At 39.1% G+C, this 26,902-nt stretch overlaps 2 protein-coding genes across 4 annotated transcripts in view; both read right to left on the minus strand.

Annotated features, from left to right (window-relative positions):
• LOC135943621 (guanylate cyclase 2G) overlaps positions 1–11,743 on the minus strand; it is a 47,419-nt gene extending 35,676 nt beyond the window's left edge. The window contains exon 1 of the mRNA XM_065490262.1: positions 11,705–11,743. The gene's annotated coding sequence lies outside the window, so the exon portion shown is untranslated. The remainder of the gene's footprint in view (positions 1–11,704) is intronic.
• A 5,351-nt stretch (positions 11,744–17,094) lies between these two features.
• Positions 17,095–23,130, minus strand: Marf (Mitochondrial assembly regulatory factor). Of its 3 annotated transcripts, XM_065489028.1 has the most exons (14): positions 22,997–23,130; positions 22,682–22,748; positions 22,129–22,348; positions 21,546–21,672; positions 21,327–21,489; positions 21,037–21,267; positions 20,050–20,157; positions 19,898–19,921; positions 19,658–19,811; positions 19,288–19,604; positions 18,131–18,562; positions 17,847–17,999; positions 17,597–17,793; positions 17,095–17,466 (listed from the first exon to the last, which is right to left on the minus strand). In XM_065489028.1, exons 3-14 carry the CDS (start codon positions 22,325–22,327, stop codon positions 17,262–17,264), a joined length of 2,310 nt encoding a protein of 769 aa, XP_065345100.1. In that variant the 5' UTR covers positions 22,328–22,348; positions 22,682–22,748; positions 22,997–23,130; the 3' UTR covers positions 17,095–17,261. The 3 variants fall into 3 exon arrangements, with proteins under 3 accessions (XP_065345100.1, XP_065345102.1, XP_065345101.1); XM_065489030.1 differs by lacking the exon at positions 19,898–19,921; XM_065489029.1 differs by lacking the exon at positions 22,682–22,748 and having other exon boundaries at positions 22,997–23,112.
• Positions 23,131–26,902: the final 3,772 nt, after the last annotated feature.

Genomic DNA, 26,902 nt, shown 5'->3' on the forward strand with positions numbered 1-26,902 from the left:
GACGTATCCAACGGTGGGCAGTTCTTGCAATTCTGATGCTTAGAACCCAAGATTTGGAATTGGCAAAAATAACAAAATTTGAAAAATTCCTATTTTCGACATTCGAAGAGAATTATTTGCTAACAACACGTTCACACATGTAATGCGATGGGAAATCTTTAAATCACCTTTTCTTAGTTTCAAATGATATTCAAAAATTGCTTTTATTTTAAATTATTAGGGCTTTTCAAAGCGAGCTATTTTACTTTCAAGTTTTATTAATTATGTTTGCATAGTTGCTAATTTAACTATTTCCTTTTAAGAACTAAACCAAAAAGGACATGCACGCCGCAGGCCCATATCAAATAATTTTGACAGCTTTTATTCAAAATTAAATTAAAAACAAATTAACTATTTTAAATAAAATTAAAATAAAAAATATGTATTAATAAATATTTTTAAATGTTTATCTTAACAGCTAGATGAGGTAATTTATTTCGCAATTTTTTAATTGAATTTGTAAGGATCGTTTCGTAAACATTCTTTGGAATCTAATTATTGGCGATTGCCGAAAATTTAATTCCAACTTGAAATTGCCGACTTAAGATCAACTCTGTGGGCCTTTAAAGAGTAGCGACGATAGACGATACTGCGAAATCCTGGAAAATGACTCTTGCGAATTCAGTTGAAGCCAAAATTGACCTAAATTGTTGAGAAAAGTGGCTTTTAAAATAACAATAATGCCGTCTCCTTACTTGAAATCTGATTTAATTTCACAACAAAGAGTAGCCCCTGGACAGATCTCGACGAGAGGAATCGAAATCTGCTAAGAAAATGTGCTCAGGCGCTGCAAATTTTGGAGAAAATTTGAAAATTTGAAAATTTTTTACCGTAGCAAGCTTATTTTTCGATGATTGCAAATTTTAGAACAAATAATATTAGAGGTCTGCCCAAGATGTGCACGTCTTTCAAATTGAAAACCCCGGCGCCAAGCCTGGTATTAATGTCACGCCCTCCCCGCGGACCAACCTTTCGAGGGTTCAATTCCCTGTCTGTCTTTGTGATCAATACATATTGGGCCAAATATTTTTTTTATCTTAGTGTGGACGGCTGCGCGTGCGAATTCGATCTCTTCCTTTCGCAAAGAGAGAAATGCGAGTGAGCGAGAGAGAGAGAGAAGAGATAAACAAAAGTGCGGAGAGTGGTTGCGCCTTAATTACATCAGCAGGCCGCTGCCCTTTTTGCCGCCGAATTGCCGCTTTTGTGCGGTCTCCAGTACGTAGTAAGTAAGCGAAAGCAGGGTGGCTGGCTGACACCCACCCTTATCTAGCTCGCCTCCTGCACCCGCACCACCACGGGCATAAATTAGATTTTGCTAGGCTTATATTCTGCTTCGCATGAGACCAGCACTTTGTGCGCTCTTAATTTATTCTACGTTTGACACTCTGATGAGAGCTATTTTATCTAATTTTAAACTCGCATAGTTTTCTCAGCAGCAACTTAATAGAGAAAATAAATCAAATTTATTTTTATTTCGCCTCGAATTTTAATTATAATCAACTATATTCGACGACTCGGATATGCCTTCCATGTATAGCAGCTTAATTTTTGTACGAAAGCAGTTCTTTAAAATAAAAATGAACTAAAAAATCTAGAAAAACTTGAATCTAATACGGTCAAGCCTATCAAACGGAAGGTCGCGGCCCTAAAATAATTATAAATTTTGTGAGAAAACTCACTGCTAGCAAAAACCAGTTTTAAATGGATTTTTTTCAGCAATTTGCGCATTTTCCCAAAACACGCTCATATAATACATATGTAAAATAAAAAATATTTATTACATTTGACTTGCTCAAATATTGAATTTAATATATATAAAATATAATTTTAACGCTACTGATTTGTTAAAATAATTAATTTTTAAATACAATTTTACTTTTTTTTACGGTCTTTTATTTTTTTTTTGTTTATTAAAAAATGAAAAGAACATTTAGCGGAATTAAATTGGTAGTTTTTTCTGAGCCTTCCATTATTGCGGGACGGATCAATTGAGCACGAATTACACAAATTCGAGCCATGGACCATGCTAAAAATCGTGAAGAACCATCTAAATGACCTAAAATTGTGCAATGCTCGCAATGCTCAGATATGTTCGTAAACTAATCTCAGTGTTGAATTTTTAGTGGATTTTTCATATCTTACGAAATTAGTTTTGTAAAGTTTTTGAAAGCTGATTAAAAAAAACATAATTATACCTCCCTTTTGGCAAAGCAATATTTATACCAATTTAATTAAATAGGGTTAATTTTAAAACGGGTAAAAAAATATAAATTTTTGATTTTTTTAAAATTTCTATTCATTTATTAACCTCTCGAAAATTGAACGAATCCTCGTTTGTCTTCGAGTCAATGCAATAAGCACTGAATAAATTCATATTAAGTTTTAAGCAAGAGTCTAAAGAAAAACGTTAATTTCAAAATAAAATAAAAGAACGCCTTTAATACACAAATTTTTAATTAAAAAAATTAATAAATTAGTTTTTTAAAATTTTAAAAGTTTGATAAATTCCCCTTGCTCAATTTAAGAGGTAAAACTGTAAAATTTGGGCCTAAAAAACATTTACAGCTCTGAATGAGGGAGTGTTAATTTCCCATATTTCATCCCAACAAAATGCATCTAAAATTGAATACATCATAAGGGTGGAAAGATGACCGAGTTAGTTGAAGTGTCGCCAATCACGCAGCAGCAATCAATTAAGCGCGGCGAGTGCGTCGAACTCGCGGCTGGATATAGGTGCAGCCTCTATTATTTGAGTAGTATGCGCCTGTACTATGTTTGATTCTGTTGCGTTTTGGCATTGATGCGGTGAGGCAGTTGATTTCCCAGCGGGTGGCTGCTTGCGGGTCACACGATAGCCGTTTGATTGCCATTAGCCAGCGCGCGCCATTCTAATCCGCCTCGCACCCCATGCATCACAAAAATTAGCCGCAATTCGAGCCGCCCCACACCACCGCTCGCGCCCCACTAAATAAATCATGCGAAACGTCCATATCGCCCTTCTCTCTCTCTCTCTCTCTCTCTCTCTCTCTCTCTCTCTCTCTCTCTCTCTCTCTCTCTCTCTTTCTCTCTCACGCACACGCTCCGTGTCCAGTGCCTTTTTTCTTTTAGCTGCTATTGCTCTGCTGCACGTTGCAAAAAGAGAATATTAATGGATTAAACGGAGCCGTGTGTATTCCTCAATTGCAGAGGCAAAATGATTATTGTTTTTTAATTTGAAATGTTGCAGCTTGTCAGAATTTCATTCATTTTCTACGTTAAATAATTTATTGGAGCTAATTTAAAGCACTCTTCGGGACCTAAACTAATTTTATGTTAAAAAATTAACAATTTTGATTTGAGGACAGTTTAATTTGAAATTAATTATATCACTCTAACACTTTATTCCACTGCAATTACTTCAAACCCTTTGGGTCATAATTTCTCAAATATTAAAAAATTAAAAATAAACATAAAGATTATCGGAAGTTTTAGAAATTTTCTTTTGAGCCTAATTCATGATTGAAAATTATTTTTAAAAAATGTTACAGTTTAGGGAAATAAGTTGGAAAATGTTTTTATTCCTACTGCGAATGGATAGACTGATTTTGGTTCTCAGCACGTATAAACAAATAATTATAGAAGCAGAATGTACGATTGAGTCTTAAATATTTAAAATCGAAAGAAATCACTGGCGCCATCTGTTCCAAATTTCGAACACCAACTGGGGATTGGCCTAAAAATATTGTTAAATTTGATAAAAATAAAATAAGGGTGATATTTACTGAAGTCCTTATTTAAGCACTTGTAAAAATCCTAAAAAAATTAAAGCACTGCAAATTAATAGATTTTTTCCAATTTTTTAACGCCAGTAGCAAACCTTAATTTTGAACAGTAAAAATTGGTAGAAATTAAAAAAATATCACTCATTTTGCATTTTGCATTTTTTTTAATACTGATAGATTCAAGGACGTCAATTAACTCTACACAAAACCAATGTCGTTTCCAGATTGATTGAAATGCGTTTCCAATTAATTTCGCCTCAATAGCTAGCAATATTGCAGCTCTCGGCTTTCATTCATCTGTCTTGATCAGCTTCATTTGCCGGATTTCGCTCCATTTGTGTTAATTAGCAGTTCACAAAGCGTTTGCTTTGCTATTCCTTAGCGCACTGTAGCTCAATTAAAATCCAATTTGCGCAGCATTCGATTTATTTAGCAAGTTAGGGTTGCTATTGATCCAATCCAGTTTAATTATTTGGACTATTTGGACTTTGATGTCATTTTGCATCCAAATCGTTAACAACGTGATGATGATAAGATTTTTTAAAATTATTTTGTCGCAGTTTTTGATAATTAGAAAAATTTATTCCAACAATTAAATAATCGCGTCGTTCAAAATAAATTGATGCAATTTAGATAGCGTTGAAATTACTGACATTTAATTAAAAACTAAGGAAACTAATGCGTCTTTAAAACTTCCTACAAATTAATGGAAAATTCCTGTCCCTCATCTCTTTCAGCACTATTAAACTAACTAATTAATGCAGCATATATCAGACGCATTTTCCGCGTTGCACAAGTGTCAAGTTGAGCATATTGCATTTGCAACATCTTGAAGTGTCGTCTCGTGTGTTTTGTCCTTGTTTCGCCGATCATCGGCATCGCAGTTTGCGCGTGGCTGCGTTAATTGAAAATTCAGCGTTCTCAGAAGTAGCAAAGCACTTTGCCCCGTGTTGATCAATCCCTCGCAAACTGATATTCACTCACTCACTCACTCCGTCAGAGTTGCGCAAAAACAACAAGTCGGGGCCGATCGACGGACAGCTGTCACGCATTGGCAACTTTCTTGCGCTCCCGCGGCAACTCGACAGTCGAGGCATGGTGCCAAAATGTCTCCCAACTCGGCCAGACCAGTGGAAAAATATCGTGCTCTCGCTTTCACTCAGCGAAATTGACTTGTCAAAGCAAAATAAGACAGATTAAAATTGACCCTTTTTTGGTCTAAAAGTTTTTCTCAATAATTTTTTTTATTGTGTAAATAGCCTACGCAAACATTCTTGCCATCGCAAAAAATTTGGTATTTTTTTTTAATGAACGATAAAGCAACACAGCTAAGGTTGTCTAAGTATTTTTTAATTTATTTATAACCATGAGTGGATTTTGCGATTTGCAATAGTCGAGAAATTGAAACGATTAAATTAAAATTTTCCAAATCTATTCCAAAATTTCCAGCGTTTGACCACATTTTCTTTGCAGATTTCGATTCCTCTCCGAGAAACCTTTTAGGAAAACTCTTTGTTGTGAAATAAAATAGGGTTTCAAGTAAAGAGACAGTCCTAAAACTTTGCAGCCACTTTTTAAAAAATTACAGTTTTAATTGAGTCAATTTTTGGCTTCAACTGAATCCTGAGAAATGAGTTCATGCATTGGCAACAACCATATTCCATGGTTCTGCACTATGGCAAAATCTTTCGAGTAAAGCTGTGTTCCTATTTCACACGTAACCAATTTTTTTAAAGAATTTCAGGAGAAAAACCACCCCCATCCCCAGTCTGACTGATGCTCTGCGCTTCTCGAATGTTTGGTCACGTAAAGGGCACTCGTTAAAAGGTAATTAGGGCAAAATATGCGTAGCCGCACCGTCCTGCTCCTCCTCCTGCTCCTCCTCGAACGCGCAAGAGAGCAAAGAAGCGGCTTTCGGGGCTTGTTTCCACTTTCCAGTTGCAGCACACACGCAATCTGCAATTCAACTTTGTCAACTTTCCAGCGCGTTGCTCCTCGCAGGCGGCGGCACAAAAGCCGCCAGGCTTTAATCTTTCTATTCTCGAGCACACGCTCGCTCGCTTGATGAAATTTCTCCAACACTTTGCATTTTGTCGCAACGCGCGAGCGGAGAAAGAGAAACTTCATATATTTGCTCTCCGTCTTGATATTCGCGGGGGCTGGAATTGAATTTCGAAACAACATTTTCACGTCGAAAAATTGCCAATAAATATCGGCTGTCCAATCATCCGTTTGCGCGGAAAAAAATTACTTTTCCACGCGGTGGGAAACTTTTGTTCACCGCGCGAATTATGCACAATTTGCTGCTGGCGAGAGCAACTTTGCTCAACTTCAATTTAGCCGGCGGCAAAAATCGTGCTCGACTCAAATTGGACCGTGTCACCGGCGATAAAAAGGTGCAACAGCCAGAGCTGCAAAGCGGATAAAAAAGAGATAAAATTTCATCCATCTGCTGAACAACGCCACCCGCGGGGCAGCGCACAAAGTTTTTTTCCCCTTTTCAAAATTATGTTATTCATCTATGTTGTCAGATAAAGGAAGATACAAATTTTTCAACGTGCTGATACATGGGGTGAAGAAATGGATAAAATAACATTTTTGTTGAATTAATTAATGTTTTAATTTTTTTTTGCTCTTTTTATCCCTGTCCGTCCGAGGACCGGGAAGGGCGCGCACTGCACTAGCATGAATGCTGAAACCCGGGTCCCAATAACACCGCGAACGGATTGAATGGGCGCACCAGGCCGCACAGGGACCCAGCCCACTGAAGGGCCACTTGCCTCCGCACCGAGGACTGCATTGAAACGCTAGACATTTGTCCCGTGAAGCCAAATCACGCATGCTGGAAAGGTGCAAACCAGCAAGTAGCGAGTCGGCGCCGGTGCGCCTCCCAGCCCGTCGAGCAATTTGAGCAATTCGAGTCACTAAACTAACCACTTTTTTCCATCTCTAACATTGGGTAGCCAGTATTAGATCTCTGAACTGCTCAAATACCTCACATTGCTTTGACACTCCTGAGAGTGCCTTAACAATGCGAGCCAACGGGCTGGTTTATTTACATTAATTTGTAATAAATTATTTATAAATATTTAATAGCTATCAAATAAATGAGCAAATTTTTAACATTTAATTATTTGTACTTTTGAGATAATTTAATAATTTTTATTACACATATTTATATTTATTTCATTTATTTATAAATTTCATTAGTCGTTAGGTTTTAAAATTATGATATAATTTATTTATTATCAGTGTTTTAATATTTTTAAATAAATTTAAAAATAGCATTTGTGTGCATAATTAATTGCGAATTAATCATTATACCACGTTTTTGATGTTTTAAATTGAAGCAAATCAGACATGGACAAATATTGATGCAACAAATTTTGAAAAAGCTGCAGTAAGCTTGTGAGGTAACTTTCCACGTAATTTTTTCCTGTTTGTATCATCGCACTGTGAAAACCAAAATTCCTATGAGCATTAAAAAAGATTAAATAGGCTGCGCAGAAATGAGTGAAAATAATGTGTTGGAAGTTTCACTTGCAGGCTAACCATTATAAATTGATAAATCTTAATTTGCGCCCAAAATAATACTGCTGCTAATTATTCTTTTCAATTTTAACAAATTTGTTGAACTTTGAAGCATCCCGATATAGATTTATGATTTTCTCCATTTGCAAATAAAGATTGAATCGTATGTGTAAGGTCAGCAGTTTTGTGTCACGCATCGAGTGAGAGTAAAGCGGTTTATTTCTGCGACGAGCAGCACAAAGAGTCGGGAATTTCCTGTGTCATTGTGTAGTCGCGGTTCATTGTGGGAGGCTTTTGCCTTTTGCAACAATACACACAAAAGGGCAAAAGCCAGTGGTCAAGCCGGATGCCTTCTTTCCTTCCGGAGAATAGAGCAGGATATCAAGAAATTGGAAAAATGGCTGTGCAAGGTTGATTGCTCCGCGCTATTCGCTCACTCAACACCGATAAAAAGAGAGATCTGATGTACGTTCTTGAAAATAATATTTCCGATCCGGTCAGCAGACGTCAAGGACGATAATCTGCGCGAAATGGAATATGCTGCTTCATCTCGTGAGATTGCAAAACTGCTCATTTTCATGGAGAAAGGAAAAATATATGTAAGATTTTGACCGAATTTAACAGCTTAATTAATATCGATATAGTTTAAAAAAACATGTTATAGAATTATTGCTTTATAATTATTATTTGGTCACTCTCGCAACGTTAAAAATATATAGGTTTTCTTGTCCAAAACTTATTGGGCGATGATTTTTTACTTTACAATCAATAGCTTTCTATATGGAAATTTGCGTTTATTTCTTAATTTAATTTAAATCTTTTAAAAGTGGAGTTTTAAAAATATAGATATTACATGAAAATGAAAACCAATTTATTTCAATTATTTCTGACTAAAAGTGCCCAAAAATCTAATTTAAATTAATGTATATAGAATAAATAAAATAGATGTACCTTCGAACAAGATTTAAGACTATTTTCCCTTTGACCTTTGAATTTGTGAACACGAAACTCCGCGTCCTGATTGCTCTACTCGTAAGTTGGGATTCGTGAATTTGAGAGGCGCGCATTATCCGGCAGGCGGGCCGGGCGGGCCGGGCGAGCGACGTGTCGGTGTCTCGTCGTCGGCCGGGGCAAGCAGTTTGCCTTTGTCCAGCACAGTGGAACTGGAGACTGCTTTATTATCCCATCTCATCATGGCACGGTGGCTGCGTCCTGCAACACAACAGGCCTCCCTCCCACACGCGCTACGTGTTTCTCTCTAAAAGCAACGGGTTAGCTTGCACCGCTTTGCTAATTTGTCAACTCCACTATACTTGCGGCCGCATGAACGGCAAAGGCAGCTGATTTTGGACGGCAAAGCTTCACTTTTCATAGAAAAATATCGTAAAGGGTAAAAATGCGATGAATTTTTTTTATTATTATCATTTTTACTCATTTTTTGTTGTGAAACAAAATTAGATTTCAACTAACTTTGTTAAAAAATTACTTTAATTTCTAAACCTTTTCTACAAAATTTACCCTGTTATACTAAGCTCAATTTTGGCTTCAAGCTTTTTACAGGATTTTGCAGGATTTTTGATTGATTCAACCAGTGGTGGATATGATTTTTTTATGCCAAGTATTGACCACAAACATTCTAAAGCATAGTAGAAATCCTCGAATGAAAATTTATTACTTTAACTATAAATGGACCTGACAAGATATTGAAAAATATTTTTTTATTTAAATTAAAACAAAATAAAAATAATTGAAAGAAAAAATTTTAAATGATCAGGAATCTTTTCAAACAAATATTTAACAATGCTGAACACAATAAAAAATTAATATGAAGTTTTATGTCAGTTTATTACAATTAAAATATTTTACAAACACAAAAAAGCTGAAATTTAATTAAAATTTACACTACTTTTTGTGTCTGAAAACCCGTAGGAATTTATAAAAATCACGTCCAAGCTGCCAATAATTTATATTGCCCGTATAATTTTAATGTGTTCATACGCGTATCGGGCGGCGCGGTGAGTCTGTGCTCCGTCCGTGCAAATGCACGGCGGCCGATCAATAATCAGATACACGTACACACAACTGAAAATGCAGCTTTTCACTACTTCTTCCTGCTCCGTCGGGGCCATTCCACAATGCCCATCTTAATGGAAAAGCGGTGCCAATGGCGAACGAGATGCACATAGAAAAGAGGATGATCGGTGCGCCGCCGTCTCTCCTTCGGAGACGCGGCGTGGGCGCTCGACGAGCGGCGCGCAAGCGAATTCATATTTTTCGCCACCTCTCAATGGAAAACACGGCGTCGCATGATTAATCGCCGCTCTAATTGCCGCCAGTTCACCTCGCGCCTCGCGCGCTCGCGACCACAATTAATTATTATCATCACACGCACGACGACGAGCTTTCACGCGATAAACCGACACCTACGATATATAAAACAGGCAAACAAAAATGTAACGCGCGCGTGGATACACGAGCCGCGAGCTATTTTCCATGCAAAATTGCGAAGTTTCAATGAGGATCAAAGCCCTGGTTTTATTTTATAAATACAAAAGTGGCGTGCGTCCCTTGGGACTTTTGGGCAACTGTTTGTGACCGTCGAGGCGGCAAAATTGACCTTTAAAGACTCAAAACCGCAAAAAATAGACCTGAGGAAGCTTGAAAAGTACTGAAATAGCAATAAAAAACCAGCTTGAGAGCGGATCTCAGGTTGCGAGGTACCCTGAAAAAGGTCGATAGGGTACTGCAGGTCGAAGCCCCATCCTAGACGTGTCTGATGAGGGTTCGTGCTGAACGACCGAACTTTAACAAAATTAAAACCATTTTCGCCTGTGAAGACGAAAACCCCGAAAAACCGTAAAAAAATTAATTTTTATCTTTCTATGGGCGCAAAAAATCTGAAAATTGGTTCCCAGAACAGTGGTGGTCTTTTGCGTGCGATGGAGTTGGTAAGACCCTTCAAGTTTCATCTGTTTGGAAAAAATTGCGAATTTTCCATTTTTTCCCATATTATCCTTAGGGAGAAGTGCAAAAAATCACGTTTTTCAAACTTCAAAATCTATTTAGTCCTAGGATTTTGGTCGGATTGGCTTGAATTTGGTCTTAAAATGATCCAAGATTAATTTAGCGTCAACTGAGGAGAAATTTTTTACACCACCATATTGAGACTCGTCTTTACAGCCGTGTTTATTTTTTGTCACTTGTTAGTTCAATCGAGGCATTTTATTTTATTTTATAGTATATGGAATTATCTTTATATTGAACGTAAGATTTTACGCTATATAGGCACTATACCGAGTTGCAAAGCTTTTTTGCATTGGATGCAAAAAATAAAATGTTCCTTGAAATTTTGGAAATAAAATCAACTTCCGATTTAATGAGGTACAGAAATGAAAAAAGAGAAACAAACCTTTTTTACAAATAAATTATTAGAGCGTCGCATTGGGTCGTCGCAGTTTGATTTAAAAATTGAAGTTTGGTTTTTTACATTTACAAATAATCCGTTTTAGTAGTTTTTTCGTCGAACCATTTTATTTCACTGATTTTTGACAGAATTTACTTGGTGTTTAAAGTGAACTTTTATTATTTCGTGAGGAATATGTCCTGCTCAACTAGTTTCCAATGCAAATTTCAATAAAAATAAAATTATTTCGTGCTATCAAGGGGTGGAAACAGGAGTGTAAAGGGGGTGGAGTAATTAGTTTTGTGTCAACAACCAAAACAATAAAAAAATCGACGTAAAAAACTTGAATTTCTACCAAGGTTTTCAAAACTTACTCAGAAAATGGAATAATTAACTGAATGTTCAGCGCTATAAATTTAAATCTTTTGGGATTTAATTTAAAGCATAAAACCGTGATAAAATGATCTCATTTTCCAGTTTTTGTGTCATAGGAAATGATGGATATATATTTTGATGGACCTTCGTAATAATATTCGCTATCAATATGGATTGGCCATCAAATACAAGGTTTTTTGTAATTTGGAGGTTTAATATTTCAAACCACAAAAAATATCTCTGTTAAAATTATGACTGATTTTGCACACTTTTCGTAACATGACGTAATAGAACAGATATTGTAATTGTATTGTTAAATGCTTATAGTTAAAAACTCTATCCATTTAAAAAATAGAAAATTGTCGATTGTTTTTTTTTCGAATAATTAAAACATCTAATTTAAGAAAAATATTTTAAATATGAAAAATGAAGTTTAATGTAAAAATAAGAAATATTTTTGTATGCACACAAGTAATTTATTTATTCATTTGAATGAATTTCAGTGCTGGAGTAAATTAAAATGAAAATTTCATTTGATAATTTCCCGCTTGAAAGGCTCTAAAGAAATGGTGCGTGCGTCAGGTTTGCGACCTACCTTTGGTCGTTAGGGGTGCGTTGGCGACGCCGGCTGAAGAGACACTGCCAGAGCGGAGCCGGTCGGAGCCTATGGCGTTGGGCGCGCGCGCGGCGCCGCCAGCATCCCCGTCGCGTCCGCCCCCGCGCACCCCCGAGCGTCGTGGGTGGGTGGGTGGGTTGGTGTCATCCTTGCAATGTGCTGCTGCCGTAAGCCCGGCTTTCCCGATGCCCGTAGTAGCGACGTGAGCCGAAACGCGAGTGCCTAATTTCTATGTTCGCCCAGCCCGAATACAAAACACAACACACGCACGCACACGGCACAAAAGTCTAAATGCTCACGCGTGATTGCCGCCCGACTTCTCGTTATCAGCCTAAAGTCTGCTTTGCTCTCTTACGAGCGCCGCAATGTGTCTGAAAGTAAAGAAAAATAATTGTCTAAATTAAATTGGAACCATTTTTTTTTTGTTTTTTGTATTCCTGAAACATATATTCTCGGCGTCATAGCAGCAGAGTTATTAATTTTTAATAACGCGAAATGTGACATTTCAAACTTTTGATTTTGGGGCCCAGGTGGGGCCCTATGGGCCCGACGGTGCTGATAAGAGTACCAATCGATCTTCCTTGGTAAGGGGCGTACGCCCATGTGCGGTTTTCCAAAATCGGACCATTTTTCGAATTTTTGCGAAATTATTTCTGCCAAATTTCCAGAAAAGTTGAAATTTTCACAAAATGATTTTATTTTTTATTAAAATTCAGCCCTTTGTCCGATCGTCGACCATGAGCCCTCATCGGACAAGTCTTGGATAGGGTATTGATCCTAACGACCTTTTTCAGGGTACACCGACCTGAGATCCGTTCCCAGGCTGTTTTTTCGTGCTTTTTCAGTACTTTTCAAGCAAATTTGACGGTAATCCTCGATGATTTTTCATCCTTGCCTGTCTCCGAACTTTCTCAGGTCACGCGACCTGAGGAAAATTGGAAATAGAGATGAAAATTTTAAGACTTTTTGGGCTTCGTTTTAATATAATATTTAATTAATTTTGTCTTTGACATGTCGAATTTTAGAAGCTCGTATTATGATGGCGCCCCTTTGTTTCTTCTCATTGCGCGATTCGCTGCAGAAGATTCCAGACGAGACGCACGTAAAGATTAACTCGCGGGACGCTTTCCGTTTAATTTGGGCAGGAGATTTTGGGGGTAGATAGCCCGAATTCCGTTCCCTCTCAAGAACACTGAGTGGCAATTTCAGTAAGCGAAGGAGGAGGAGAAGGAGGGGAAAAGATTCTAAGCACACGCGCCAAAAGAGGATTTCAAGTTTGATAATATTATTCTGTGGAGGTTTTCCAGAAATTAGGTCACCCATGTACAGCAATTGTTCTCTCAGTTTGACTAAATTTGATTTTTGTTTTTTAAATATTTTGGCATATTTGGTCATTTAAGAGATGGCAATGAATATTTAATTACTGAGTTTTGTAGTGGAATCACATGCTTTTCCTTTAGTTCAGCTATTATTGTTTATTTTTCAATACAATATTTGGGTTAATTTTCCGATTTTATTATTATTTTTTTATTAGAAATTCCCTAATTAATTTGAATATGACACTGATTTATCATACAATTTACTGCATTTTTATATCATACTAAAAATAAAGGAATATGGTGCCGGGGGTAGTGACCGGCCACTTAAGCATCAGAACAACTTTGAAACGAAAATTCTTAGAGAAATAGCTGCTTATCTTATAATATTATGGATGATAACTGTTCACAAGACCTTCATGAGTGATATTCACGTAGAGTTTGTCGTCAAATTCGCATTACAACGCCAGCTGAGCGAACAAAAGACGATCGGACGAGAATCATGCTTTACCGGCCATGCGCACTAGTGACCGTACAGGCGTGCACCAGTGACCGGCCAAAGCTCATTTTCCTTGATTAAAGTGCGGTTTTCATTGCTTTTGGATGCTTTATTCCACATGATCTGTTGTAATCACCTTATTTTGGACATAATGTGTCATATTTTGTTGGAAAAATTTCAGAATATTTTTATTTTTTTTAGATTTTCCAATAAAAACACGACATATTTCGGGTTCTTTGCACCTCTAAATCTCGGGTTCTAACCATCGGAATTGCGGAAACTACCCACCGTTAGACTCGTCTCGACATCCTCTGAGTAGCTGAAGGGTTTACGGGGTGAAAAAAACCATCCTTCATTATTTAAATTTTGATAACAAGCGACCACCGTTCCTGGCGCCGCTCAGTGTTGCATCGTTCAAGGCTGTATGGCAACTTAAGGGTGGATATAAAACACCCCAAAACCCTTTAGTTACCCAGAGGAGGTCGAGACAAGTCCAACGGTGGGTAGTTTTTACAATTTTGATGCTGAGAACCCGAGATTTGGATGCGCAAAGATGACCCAAAAACACGAAAAAATATGATTCGTTTAAATTTCGTTATTTTTGCAAACTCCCAAACTTTAGTTCTAACCATTAGAATTGCATAAACTAACCACCGTAAGACTCGTCTCGACCACCACTAACCAGCTAAAGTACTTTGGGGGTGCCAACTTCATCCCCCTTCAACCCCATAGCCACAATTTTGATAGTAAAAAATTTAGTATATGCTTCCTCTGCTGGGATTAAAAATATTTAAAATGTCCAAAACTTCTACTAAATTGCCACCTCGTCCCATAGTTCAAAACTTAATAAAATATTTTTTAATTCAATGCAAATTAAAACAAAAATCCAGAGTTTTAAATGATTCAATTTTTTCGAGGGGGATGATGCATAGTGACTAAGGGGTGGAGGGTAAGCACCCCTTAACCCTTCAGCTTGTCAGGGGAGGTCGAGACGATTCCAACGGTGGGTAGTTTATGCAATTCCGATGATGGGGAGGGGTTTTATTCAACTTGTACGGTAACTACAGCAAGGTGATTTCCAACGGGTCCTATTACCGTACATTGCATTTTAGGCACTTTTATTTAGTTTAAATCCTAATTCATGCATAAATTTGACATGAATGGATTCCTCATGAACCATTCTTCCCGTCCATAGCTTATAATACATAATACTATCCGAATTCTTGACGACAGCTCCTAATTCAAAATGAGGCACTGGATAGCTCTTTTGTTAACATTCGCTTTACATGGCATGTCTCAACTTGATTCGCCGCGTGTTTCTGGTTCACGACCAATTTGAGCTTTAATTCGTAGTGTACCATTCTAATAGAAGGTGGCACTGTGTATGCAACATTTTTTTTGTTTTTCTATCGACTCTAGGGGGCGTAGTCCTCATTTTGTCCGGTCACTAGCGCTGGCCGGTAATACCAGCAGGCACCATATAGCTTTCGTACCTCACGATGAACGTCAAAAATATAATTAATTTTTAAATGAGAATTTATTTTTTTATTAGGCTGAATTCAATGATAGTTTATGTGTTATTTTATTTTTTGATTGTTAATTTTTTGTATTGTTTATCTTCTAGAGCTCGTTGCATGATTGTTAAAAGTTATGAATAAAAATTAAGAAAAAATATTCCCTGCGGCAACACTTACACAAATTAATTCTTTCGCGAGGAGCTTTTAAAATTCACAGACGCCTCTCTTTTTGCCCTTGATACATAAACTTCCTTCGTTGAAATATAAAAAAGGCGATGTAAACACAAAGAGTGGCACAATATGTGCGGGGGAGATGCCGTATAATTCTTGGCACGCGTTGGAGATTAGGCGAAAAGGTTAAAAATCTCGCCGAGCTGAAGTGCGCGCGCAAACAAATTTGATGATGGATTAGCGCCATAAATATGCGCCGCCTTCTCTTCGCCGGCGTAATTACAATTTTCGACCCGCATAATCCCATTTGTCTAGCGGCAACACGAGCCCCCCGAAATGCACCCCAACTTGATGCCGGCCGCCGCTGCATAATTTATTTCCATTTCCGACCCTCCTTACGCCCAAACAACTAATCCCCTCGTAAAAGTGTCGACGCGCGAGGCGGAAAAATGTTTCCTTTTTATTTAAAGTGGATCGATATAAACGGTGTAAATTAAATATTATTGTAATTGTTGCATGCAATACACAATTTTTGTTTTACAGTAAAATTTTCAAGTTTTCTCCAAAATTTCCAGCGCTTGACCACATTTTCTTGGCAGATTTCGATTCCTCTCGTCGAGATCTGTCCAACGGCGTATAAAACCTTTTAAATAACTCTTTGTTTGTGAAATAAAATGAGATATCAAGTAAGTAGACGGTTCTAGTAAGGATACAGTGCTAAATTTGCAGCCACTTTCTCAACAAATTACACTGCTAACTCATCAATTTTGGCTTCAACTCAATCTTAAGGGACGAGTCCATTCATTGGCAACAGCATTTTGCCTAACCTTCTCAAAATACATTTTAAAGTATATATTATAAATTTGAAAATTGTGCTAAAGGGATTTGATGAAAGGAGGGCGGTTCACTCGCGTGCAAAATATTTTCCCCTTTGGTAATTAGATAATTGAGAGGCCGATTAATTTTCCGTCGATGCCCCAGTGAATGATGGCCTCTTGGAACTTTCCACTGTTTGCTTTGCCAGCCGAGACGTGAATGAGCAGCGCCCCGCGGGAATGCAAAAATATAATTGAACGCACTCACACGGAGCACCTGCTAATCCCCGTTCCAATCAGGGTTTCCAGGTTTTCCACAGCCAAACGAATGAAGATTTAAAATTGTGTCTGTTATTTTCTTGAGTTAAAAAGGAAAATAACAAAAATTTGCAGCTCAGGGATTTTTTTTAAATAAACTTTATTTAAATTTTAACTATTAATTATTTTCGTTACTATCGAAGGGTTTTTCTTAAATTCAATAATAGATAATAAGGAAAATGATCATGAAACTCTTGAAAAATGTATTAAATAATTTAAAAACGTGCGAGAGCTAGAATTGAAGAGAAAGCGATGAACTGACATATAGTTTGCATGTTTGCCTTATATTTTTTGCTCTTTTTATCCCTGTCCGAGAACCGGAGGACAGGGAAGGGCGCGCACTGCACTAGCACGAATGCTGAAACACGGCGAACGGATTGAATGGGCGCAGGAGGCCGCACTCAAGCCCACTCAAGGGCCACTTGCCTCCGCACCGTGGACGTTTTTTGAAACGCTAGACATTCGTCCCCTGAAGCCAAATCACGCATGCTGCAAAGGTGCAAAGCAGCAAGTAGCGAGTCGGCGCCGGTGCGCCTCCCAGTTAGAACTGTCTCCTTACTAGGACTGTCTCTTTACTTGAAATCCTATTTAATTTGACAGCAAAGAGTTTTCAAAAAAGGTTTCATAGTCTGTTGGACAGATCTTGACGAGAGGAATTGAAATCTGCCAAGATAATGTGGGCAAGCGCTGGAAATTTTCCACCAAGGATAGAATAGAAAACAACGTGTGCAAATAAACTGCAACAGTAATTTATTATCGAGTAATGTTAAATCGGGTACACAGTCTAAGAGGAAGGAAATCCATGCAACAAGCTGCGTCGTTGAAAAAATGCTCTACCGTCGGCCGGGGCGGGCCGTGCCTCCGTGCGCAGACTAGACAACAAGCAAAATTTCCTTAAGTTTAGTCTTGCTGGCGGAGGTAGGCCTCGTCGAAGAGGTTCAGCTCGCGAGCCACGTAGTTGGCCTTGTTGCGCAGAACCTTGGCAGAGTTGGCCGACTCTTCCAGCAGCTTCACTTCCTTCTCCAGCGCCTTCACCCTGCCGCTCATGTCCTCCGTGCTCTCGTCCACCAGGTGGCACAGCCGGGCGAACGTGCTCGACAGCTCCCTGATAACAGCAAAAAATAGCATGCATTGATTTCCGCAATTGCCAAAATAAATGAGCACTTGCAGAAAGACCACTTGTGCGAACGACTTGTTTGTCAGAAGAAAAAACAGATTGCTTTGTTTTCACTCACTGTTGGACTTGGTGGCTGCAGTTGGCCGAGGTGAGGTCGACGATCAGCTTGAGTTTGTTGGTCGCGTGGTTGACGTACTGCTTCTTGAAAGTGCGCTCCTTGGCCTTGTTGGTCCACGTGAGTCGCTCGTACATGTAGAGACAGCCGTAGATGGCGCCCGACACCAGGATCAGCCGCCAACCCACCGTTTTCAGCATCTATTCAATTAATTTTAATTGTCTGGGAATTTTCTTAGTATGGGCGAGCTTACAAATCCGGCGACGAGCATTCCGCCGACAGTGCCTTGAGAGGAAATTGAGGCGACGGCGATTTTCGACAGGAAGGACCAGTCCTCGTTAGAAACGCTTCTCTGCAGCGAAACCTGGTGACCAGGGTCCCCAAGTGGCGTCAGAGGATGCGGAATCTGAATAAAGAAAAAATCAGTTGGAAAAAAGATTTCAAAATTTTGATGATTTTAAATATCACGTCAGGATTAATGTTTCCAGTTTTCTTCCCCTCCAAAAAGGTTTTTAAAAAGAAAAAATTAACACTAACCCTTTCGACCCTGTTGAGGACGGCGACGTCCGCGCTGCGGCCGCGCATGAACCTCGCAATCAGCGATGTGATTCCCCACGAGAACCGGAATTCAAGGTTCTCGTGGAAGTCGGCGCACAGGTTGTCGCAGTTGAGCCGGTAGAGGATCTCGAAGGGCTCGCGGCGCGGCAGGATGGTGAGCGAGACCTGCTTCTTGTCGGCGGGCAGCAGGTCCGCCATGCGGTCCGTCATTTCGCGTTGGCTCGTCTCCATGTTGAGCGCCAGCGCCGTCGAGAGCCGCGCCCGCAGGTTGCTGCCCAGGCCGTTCTCCACGTGCACGTGCAGCTCCTTTTTGTACACGTTCAGCACCAGCGGCTCTGGGTGGAACGGCAGGTTGAACTCGTCCACTAGCGTCGACAGTCGGTGAATCTCCTCGCTCAGCGCTTTCGACACCTGATCAAAGGATATTACATTTATTAATTGCTCCAATTAGTTTTCAGATGAGTAGGGCTGTGGAAAGAAAAGAATCAGAGGCTAGATTTCAGGTTGCGCGTCCTGAGGAGGGTCGGTGAAAGGCAAGAGTAAAGAATCGTAGCCGAGTACCGCCAAAATGTGCTCGATATAACTTAAAAACTATTTAAAACCAGCCTCGGGAGCGAATTTCAGGTTGGGGTAACCTGAAAAAGGTCGCTAGGGTAAAAGCCTCGTCCAAAATCTGTGCGATGAGGGGTCGTGGTGTACGATCAGACAAACATAATAAAATAAAAATAATTAACAAGTTTCAGAAAATTTCGATTTTTTTTTTAAATTTGGTTGAAAGAAATTCATAAAAATTCGAATAATGGTCCGAATTTGGAAAATCTAGTACAGGTGGACGCGCATTACTAAGGGGCATCAATTGGAACTTGAATCAGCTCTGTCGGGCCCATAAGGCCCCGAAACCCAAAGTTTCAAACGTCACTAATCGCGTTTTTCAGACTTTTAAAATAAATAACTCAGCTCCTATGGGTCGTACAGTAAAAAATCGAAATTTATCAGACTCGCCCATAAATTCGGCGTCTTTTAGACTCCTTAACCGCTCCAAAATCTGCACTTTTTTAACAATTTAGTTTTTTCTACCTATTTTATTGAAATTTTTGTTTGGCAAGTATTTGATAAATTTCCAAATGAGTACTAACACGTTGTTCGACGTCCTCGACCATTTGGTGAATCTTGTCCTTCATCTCTTGGGTGAGCAGCATAAGGTTTTTCTCTGTGAAGTTGAGCCGGTCCTGCACCTCCTTCTTCATCAGCAGCTTTTCAGCCCTGGTCTTGAGGCACTTTTCGTAGATGGCGTCCATCACTCGCTTCACCTCGCTCACCACCAGCTGGCCCTGCTGCGAGTGCTGCTCGAATTTGGTTTTCACGGCCGACTGCGAGATGCACTCCTCGAACTTCTTCTCAAAGTCCTGGAACTCGAAGTATCGCTTCTGGAAACCCTCCGCCAGCGCACCAGCTGCAAGGGAAAAATTAATTGAATTGTTGATTTATTTAAATTTAGTTTAGTACTGTGCGCGGGGTGTCCATTCTGCTCTTGGAGCCTGGCTTGCAGGGCCTCCTTGGCTGAGACGAAGAAGATGCGCTGTGCTGCCTCGTCGCTCGAGCAAACTTTAAGTTCCGAGACAAGGAAGTCGATTGTCCGTTCTGTGTGCTGGCCTCTGACCTACAAACGGAAACCAAAATTATTTGTGGAAACTGAATTAAAAGACTGTGGAGAAGAAAGCTAGAGGAGAAGGAAGCAGGGCTTACCTCTTCGGACGTGTCAATGGGATGCTTGCAAGCAAGAAAATTTAAGGTTCTTAAAGGGTTTTTGTACATTTAATTTGTAGCATAAAAGGCGAAGATTTTAGCACTGATAGTAGGCTAGCGTTTTACCTATTTGTCCTAATTTAAATACATACCTCGTCCATATAATCAGGCTCAGAAGCTGCTGCGTCCCACCTGTTATTCAGGATGAAAATATTCGGCTTGGAGAGACGCTGCGATACTTTGTGGAAAAAGTTTTTCTCCTGAAAACAAAATAAAACAACCATAAGCAAAAAATATACGAATGAAGATATTACTAAACGTTCGGGTACCGTAGATTAATTTTTTTATATAAATTTTGTCCCATAAGAGCCGAGTTATTAATTTTTAAAGTCGGGAAAACGGAATTTGTGACATTCCGAACTTTTGTTTTTTGGCCCAGGCGGGGCCATATGGGCCGGACGGCGCCGATTCTAGTACCAATCGATGCCCCTTGTCAAGGTGCGTCCGCTCGTGTGTGGTTTTCCAAAAGCGGACCATTTCTCGAATTTTAAATGGTTTTCTGCCAAAGTCCCGGAAAAGTAAGGATAACATGAAAAATATAAAATTCGTGTTTTTTTCTTTATGGAAAACTTTTTAAGGGTCTTACTGGCTCCATCGCATGCGTAGGACCACCGCCGGTCTGGAAACTGAGTTTCAGATTTTTCGCGCCCATACAAAAATTAAAATTAAAATTTTTTAATTATCAGCTTCACGCGACGCGTCAGGCAAAATGATTTTAATTTTTGTTAAAATTCGGCCGTTCATACGATAATCAACCACGACCCCTCATCGGACAGGTCTCGCACGGCACTTCAACCTGGGGTACCCTAACGACCTTTTTTCAGGGTACCCCGACCTGAGATCCGCTCCAAAGCCGGTTAATTTTTTTTCACTAATATCGAGAACATTTGCCGATGCTTGGCGGCTATTTTTCATCCTTGTATGTCATCAACCTTCCTCAGGTCACGCAACCTGAGGACTTTTTTGCGATTTTGACAGCGAGATCGCTTATAATTGAGTTTTTTGGTCCATTTCACCGCCTCTTATTTTATATTTAGAGTACTTTTGCTAATTCAGGTGCAAAAAAATTATTTTCTCACCGTGACCATAAGTGTTGACTCGGCGTTGGCAACCAAAACAAATACATCAGCGTCGAGGCAGTGTTTGTCAATCCACTCGTCCAAGTTGGGCGTGACGTCTATTCCAGGAGAGTCGACCAGCACGACGTCGTCGCGTAGCAGCAAGCATTTCTCCTTGGGCCAGAAGATGCGCACCATCTGGCTCTCCTTCAGCTTCTCCTTGCACAGCGCGTGACCCAGCTGCCCCACAGACTACAATAAAAGATGAATTTATTCTTTTCTTAATAATAATAAAGTGTATATTAATTTACTTTAACATTTTGCTTCTCACTGGAGTCCTCAGTAACGAGGTAGGCCTCGCCCGTCTCAGAACCTTCCACCTGCAGAAAGCAGTTGGTCGTGTGTCCTATTCCGCTCGGCAGAATTTTGTCCCGCAACATGGCGTTTATTACTGTACTTTTACCATTACTTGTCCTGAGAGAGACAGAGGGTTAGAATCTACGATAAATTGAAAGGAAGTTAATACGAACCTGCCGAAAAAGGCGACCTTCATGTGATCCCTGAGCAACACATCACGGATTCCTCGAACTTTGTTGATGTGGCTCTCGACAATCTTGAAGTCATCGTTTGCAAACAGCTGCTCATTATTTTGCACAGCTGAAAAATAAATAATAATTTAAAAATGTATTGAAGCCATGCAAAAGTCCCAGCTATTTATAACCAGTAATCAGTGACAGTGACGTCATTTTTGCTTGCCTCTAATGTTTACATTCCGAACAAGTTGGTTTAAGACGTTATCTATTTGAAACTGTTATTGAAATTAGAATAAAAAATTTGTTTTTAAATTAATCAGGGTTACGTCAGCCTTTTTTTTGGGGCAAAAAATGATTTATATCCTTTACTTGTTTGAATTTAAATTGATAAAAATATTTAAACAAATCAAGGTTAGCCTGTTTATTTTTTTCAAAAAATAAATAAATAAATATCTCAGGCTGACGTAACACTGATTTTGTCAAGAAAAATTCGGGCCCAATTCCTTCTAGCGAAAGAAGCAGAGTCCGCAGCGAGAGAATGAACAAAATTCGTCATCTAATTAATAATAATCAAACATACATCTCATGTACGCGACGGAGTCCTTGACGTAGTCCTCGATCTCGACGTAAATGTCGTTGATCTTGCGCTTGGCGTTGACGAACACCTGCAACGGAGAATTGTCGCGCACTTTACGGACCATGTCTGCGGGCAGGCCGACGGGCGGCCGGCCGTTAGCGGCGGGGGCGGCCATCGGCGTGCGACTCAGGAAGGCGGCCATGCAGCAACTTCATGCAGCTAACTGAAACAAACGAAAAACTTAAATAGTGTGTGTGTGTTTACAACAGCCTTTTGGTGCAGCGGGCCAAACAAAAACTTTCTGACACACAAATCATCTACGGGAAAAAAATTGAGTTTGCTAGGGTAAAATACAGATCTAGGTCATTCAAGGGGTTGATTTTAGTCTTTAATTTGGTAAAAATCATTTTTTTTTCTCCCTTTATCGAGAAAAAAATTAAATTTTTTCTAATTTAAAAGTAAAATTATATCAAAAAACACGAATTTTTAAAGTGACCGAGACGAGAAGCACAGAGTAGGGGACACAGCGACTTTTGGTCCAGACATTGAAGCCCACCTTATGGTTCTTCGGCATGTTGGTGCGGTCATCAGGGACACGGCAAGGCCTCTGCGCAACTCACCAGCTGCGGAAAAGCACTCATGAGAAATACTTCGTCACGACAAACTGATGGTGCAATCGTGCATTAAGTCACAGAGGCGCTGCTTAGCGCGTAATTGCCGGAATTAGGCCCGAAAAGCAATCAACGAAAAGGGCAAGTGGATCGATTGGCGCGCAAGAATGCAGTTCCGGCGCCACAATCGGCCTTCGTGGCGGCTCGGCGGGCCCAAGGGGCTGAAAGGGGGCGAGAGGAACCCCGGAGGTGGCACTTACGCGGTATAAATTTGGGCGAATCGGCCGAAAAATCCAAAATATTGGCGAGCTCGAGCAGCTGACCAGAGAGAGCCTCTAAAGGGGGAGGGGCGCCTGCTGCTCGTTGCTGCCGAGCCGGACGACAGCGATACCACACGGCCTCTGCTGAAGCTTAGCTCAGACTGGCGCCAATCCAAATAGAATTCTTGCATACACATGAGAAATTTAAATTGTTAAATTATTTCATTTCATACCAGCATATACATATGTATTGTATTAGCTTTGATAGATAATTCAATGAATATTTCACATGTTTTACTTGCAGTTTTCTGCCATATAAAGATAAAACTTGAGAATTTCTTAATAAATATTTGGACCGTTCTTAATATTTGAGAAATGGCTGTATGCAGTACGTTTCAAACATTCACAGCAGTTTTCTGGCATTAAGAAAAATTCGTGAAATTTTACAAATACCTTGATCAGCTCACCAACATAGAGCTCAACCTTATTCGTGAAAAAGCACAACGAGAAGGACGTTAATCGCCAGTGAAACATGGGGTCACCGCTGCAGTCGCGTATTTTGCCCAAGTTCCCAAAGTCCAATATTTCGTTTCGTTTTCTAGATCATTACTTAAATGCTAACAGGTTAGCAGATTTTCGGGCATTCAATAGCCTACCTGAAGAAATCAAAACGAAGCAACAGGAGAGCTTCCGATTCGTCGAAAGTACCTTTCCTTTCTATCTTTCTGAAAAGTAAGCATACAATTTAAAAAGCGCGCGTAGAGATAATTTGAGTTTTCAATCGAGTGCAGGCAACATAAAATGAGTTTGCCTGTGCTGGAGACCACCAGCAAAGGAGAATACTGGGGCGATGCAGCTCATTTCTTGCTCTCCAATAAGGCGCACGGATTTCCACTGTGGAGCGAGTTCGAGAAGCAAATTCGGTCCATGGACGCGAAGATTTCAAGCATGCCGCACATATCAACCAGCATGACTAACTTCATTTTAAAGGTAACTCTTTTTAAAAATAAAAGGTGTCTAATAAATATTTCATTCATTTTTAAAAATAAATGTTTTATATCCAACGTAATCATATTTTAACCAGCATAAACTAGATCATCAACTAGACCAAGCAGAAGGCGAATGGTTCGCTGTCTCTTCGTTTGTGTTGGCCCAATTGCCATTCCAGCCAGTCCTGCTCTACCAGTGGTTGACTCAATCTTTGTTTCATCTATCAAACTTTGAGATGCAAATGCGTGAGTTTTACGCCAGATATCCTGTTCCTGCGAAATTCAAGCCTCATCTAATGTGCTTGCACAGACTACTGAAGACGACGCAACGAAACATCGGATTTCTGTTTGACTACCTGCAATACCAAGTCGAAAGCGAGCCAGATATCTATGTTGTAAACCTAAAAGTTTTCGAAATAATACTCAACAAAATACTTACTTTCCTAAAATTTTGGAACGACGAAAATTACTTATACATTCACAACCTGAGAGTTAAGTGCTGGGAACATTGGGACCCAGACGCAGGGCTTTTCCAGTTGATGAGAGGAAGTATGACGTTCAAGAAGAGGAATTTCTTGTTCAATCTGGATTTCTGGAGGGGGCCAAGCAAAAACCTAAAACTTTTTGGAAATTCCAATGAACATCTTGTCAGAGGTCGTCAGGATCTACCAGATGACGTGACTTGGAAAAAAACGCTGAACGATTGGAATATAGATATAGAGTGTTTTGTGAAAAAAATAACCAAAAATGCAGGAAAAAAGCGACATACCTTTGATTATTTGTTGGAAAATGACGCTGAGTTTAAGGAGAGAATGAAAAAAGTAAAGCGGTGGTCAAGTAGGTGTTGCATTTATCTTTCAAGTATATATATTCATTGAATGTTAAAATGTTCCTTTTTACTAGGTGGTTTGGCTGTGGAAATAAGCGACAGAGGAATCATTGGGCATGTTTTAAATTTAAATACCATTATTGAGCTTAAGATCGCTATTGCCGAGGCCCTTTTCTACTTAACAAAGAAATACAGAGTGTCGCCTGTGATTTTTATTCCAAACATCAGCCTGACTTACGTGGACATTGATGTTGACAAAATCGAATCCTTAGTTAAAACGGTTAAAGCTGACTACTACCATGATTTGTTTGATTTTAAATCTCTACCGGTCTTTGCCGTCGACAAGGCGAAGGAAATTGACCTTTTGGATATCCAAAACACGGTATTGAGTTATATTCACGCACAAAAATTCTTTCAGATATAAAAGACAAAGAATTTATTTGTTTTGAAAAGTTTTAAAATTAAATGCGCTATATCTGCTACAATTTTTTCTTAATTCGAATAAAATAAATGTATTCTACATCAGTTTTCGCAATTAAAAGTGCATAATTCTTTTTTTCCTTATTTAGACCAATCGATGCCTAAATATTGTTATCCAATGCATGAGAGGTCTGAACACTGAAAATTACGAAAAGAAGAAGGACTATGTCATGAGGGACTGGCAGGTGGCCCAAATTCTACTACCCTGTTTCATCTCGCTGTACAGCGTGATATTAAAGTCAGCACAAAACGATTTAAGGAATTGGTACAGCAAGTTCCTTGACAAGCTCCTCGGCACCTACGAGGATAAGAAGGTTGGAGTCAGAAAGTCCTCGTGGGCCAACATTTTGAACGATATCCAAAACAATTCCGACTTGCTGAGTGAAAACAGCCACGAAGAGCTGCTGAAATTCTTTGACAGAGTTTTGAATAAATTTATTGACAAGGTCAAAACCTGTCCAACCGCCTTTGGACATTTAGCACACTGCGGATATTTCAAAACGTTCTACGAAGTCTTGGAGAGAAACCATGGTAAAAATAAGAAAAGCTCTGTACAAAGCAACGACATCGCGACCAAACCTAGTATTTACTGGAACTGGCTCATGTGGGACTTTTTCGACAGAATGAAACAAGCTATGAATACTGAAGAAAAAAAGCAGGACTCAGTAGTAATTTAGGCCTTTTCTAAAAAATAGGAGGATGTTGTAGATTGCAACCATTTTTGTATATATAGAAGCAGTTCTGAATTTTTCAATAAAATCCAAGGCAATTAAGAAATATTTTCCAGTGTGTCTTGATTTTTCTTTCTACCACACATTCGCTTGTTTACAACTATAAAGATTTAACCCGTTTATTAAAAAAGAAAACATCGAGATTGAAGCACGAAGAGAATTCTCCCAACGTTCCCTCACACGTGTTTTAGATCGATTAAATTATTAGTTAGCTTTTAGTTTTTTGAGCACACTCAAGCCTAAATAAAAAAGCCCTTGCTTCAAAATATTTAATTTTGATACTTAAAATGTGTTTTTTATTTTACCGGGATCCTTCCATGAATAGAGTAACGCAATTTAAAAATAATTAAATTTAAGCTTTAAAAATACATTGGCAAAAAGCTATTGTTCTTTAAAATTTCTCTGAATCCATGAATTACTATGTATCATAAGTAATTAAAATATTTGAGATTGTTCAAACTTTTTTTCGCAGTTGCTGTATTATCAGCACATAATTAACATTTTTTGGCATTATTTATGGCATTTTTCCTTGTGAGATTATATGTAATCACATCCGAGGAGGATTTTTTTTTATTGAACTGCACTGAGTGCGGTTTTTTATCTCGCGGTCAATTCAGCCGCCTTCTTGCCGCTACCCCCTGCACTCCCCCATCCTAAATACCATTTCTTTGTATTGCAAGAAGTAGAAGAGGTGTCGAATGAAAATTAATGACTCTGTAATTGTCCGGGGGATGCGACCGACAACAAGCCGCAGTGACCAGCTAATGATATATAGTGATAAAAAATTAATCAGTAAACCACAAAAAAATCTACTGTACATATTTTTCATTTATTTGTTAATCTAACATCATATCATACATAAAAAGAGAAAAGGCAC

The sequence above is a fragment of the Cloeon dipterum genome, chromosome 4 (assembly GCF_949628265.1).
Source record: "Cloeon dipterum chromosome 4, ieCloDipt1.1, whole genome shotgun sequence".
NCBI lineage: Eukaryota > Metazoa > Arthropoda > Insecta > Ephemeroptera > Baetidae > Cloeon > Cloeon dipterum.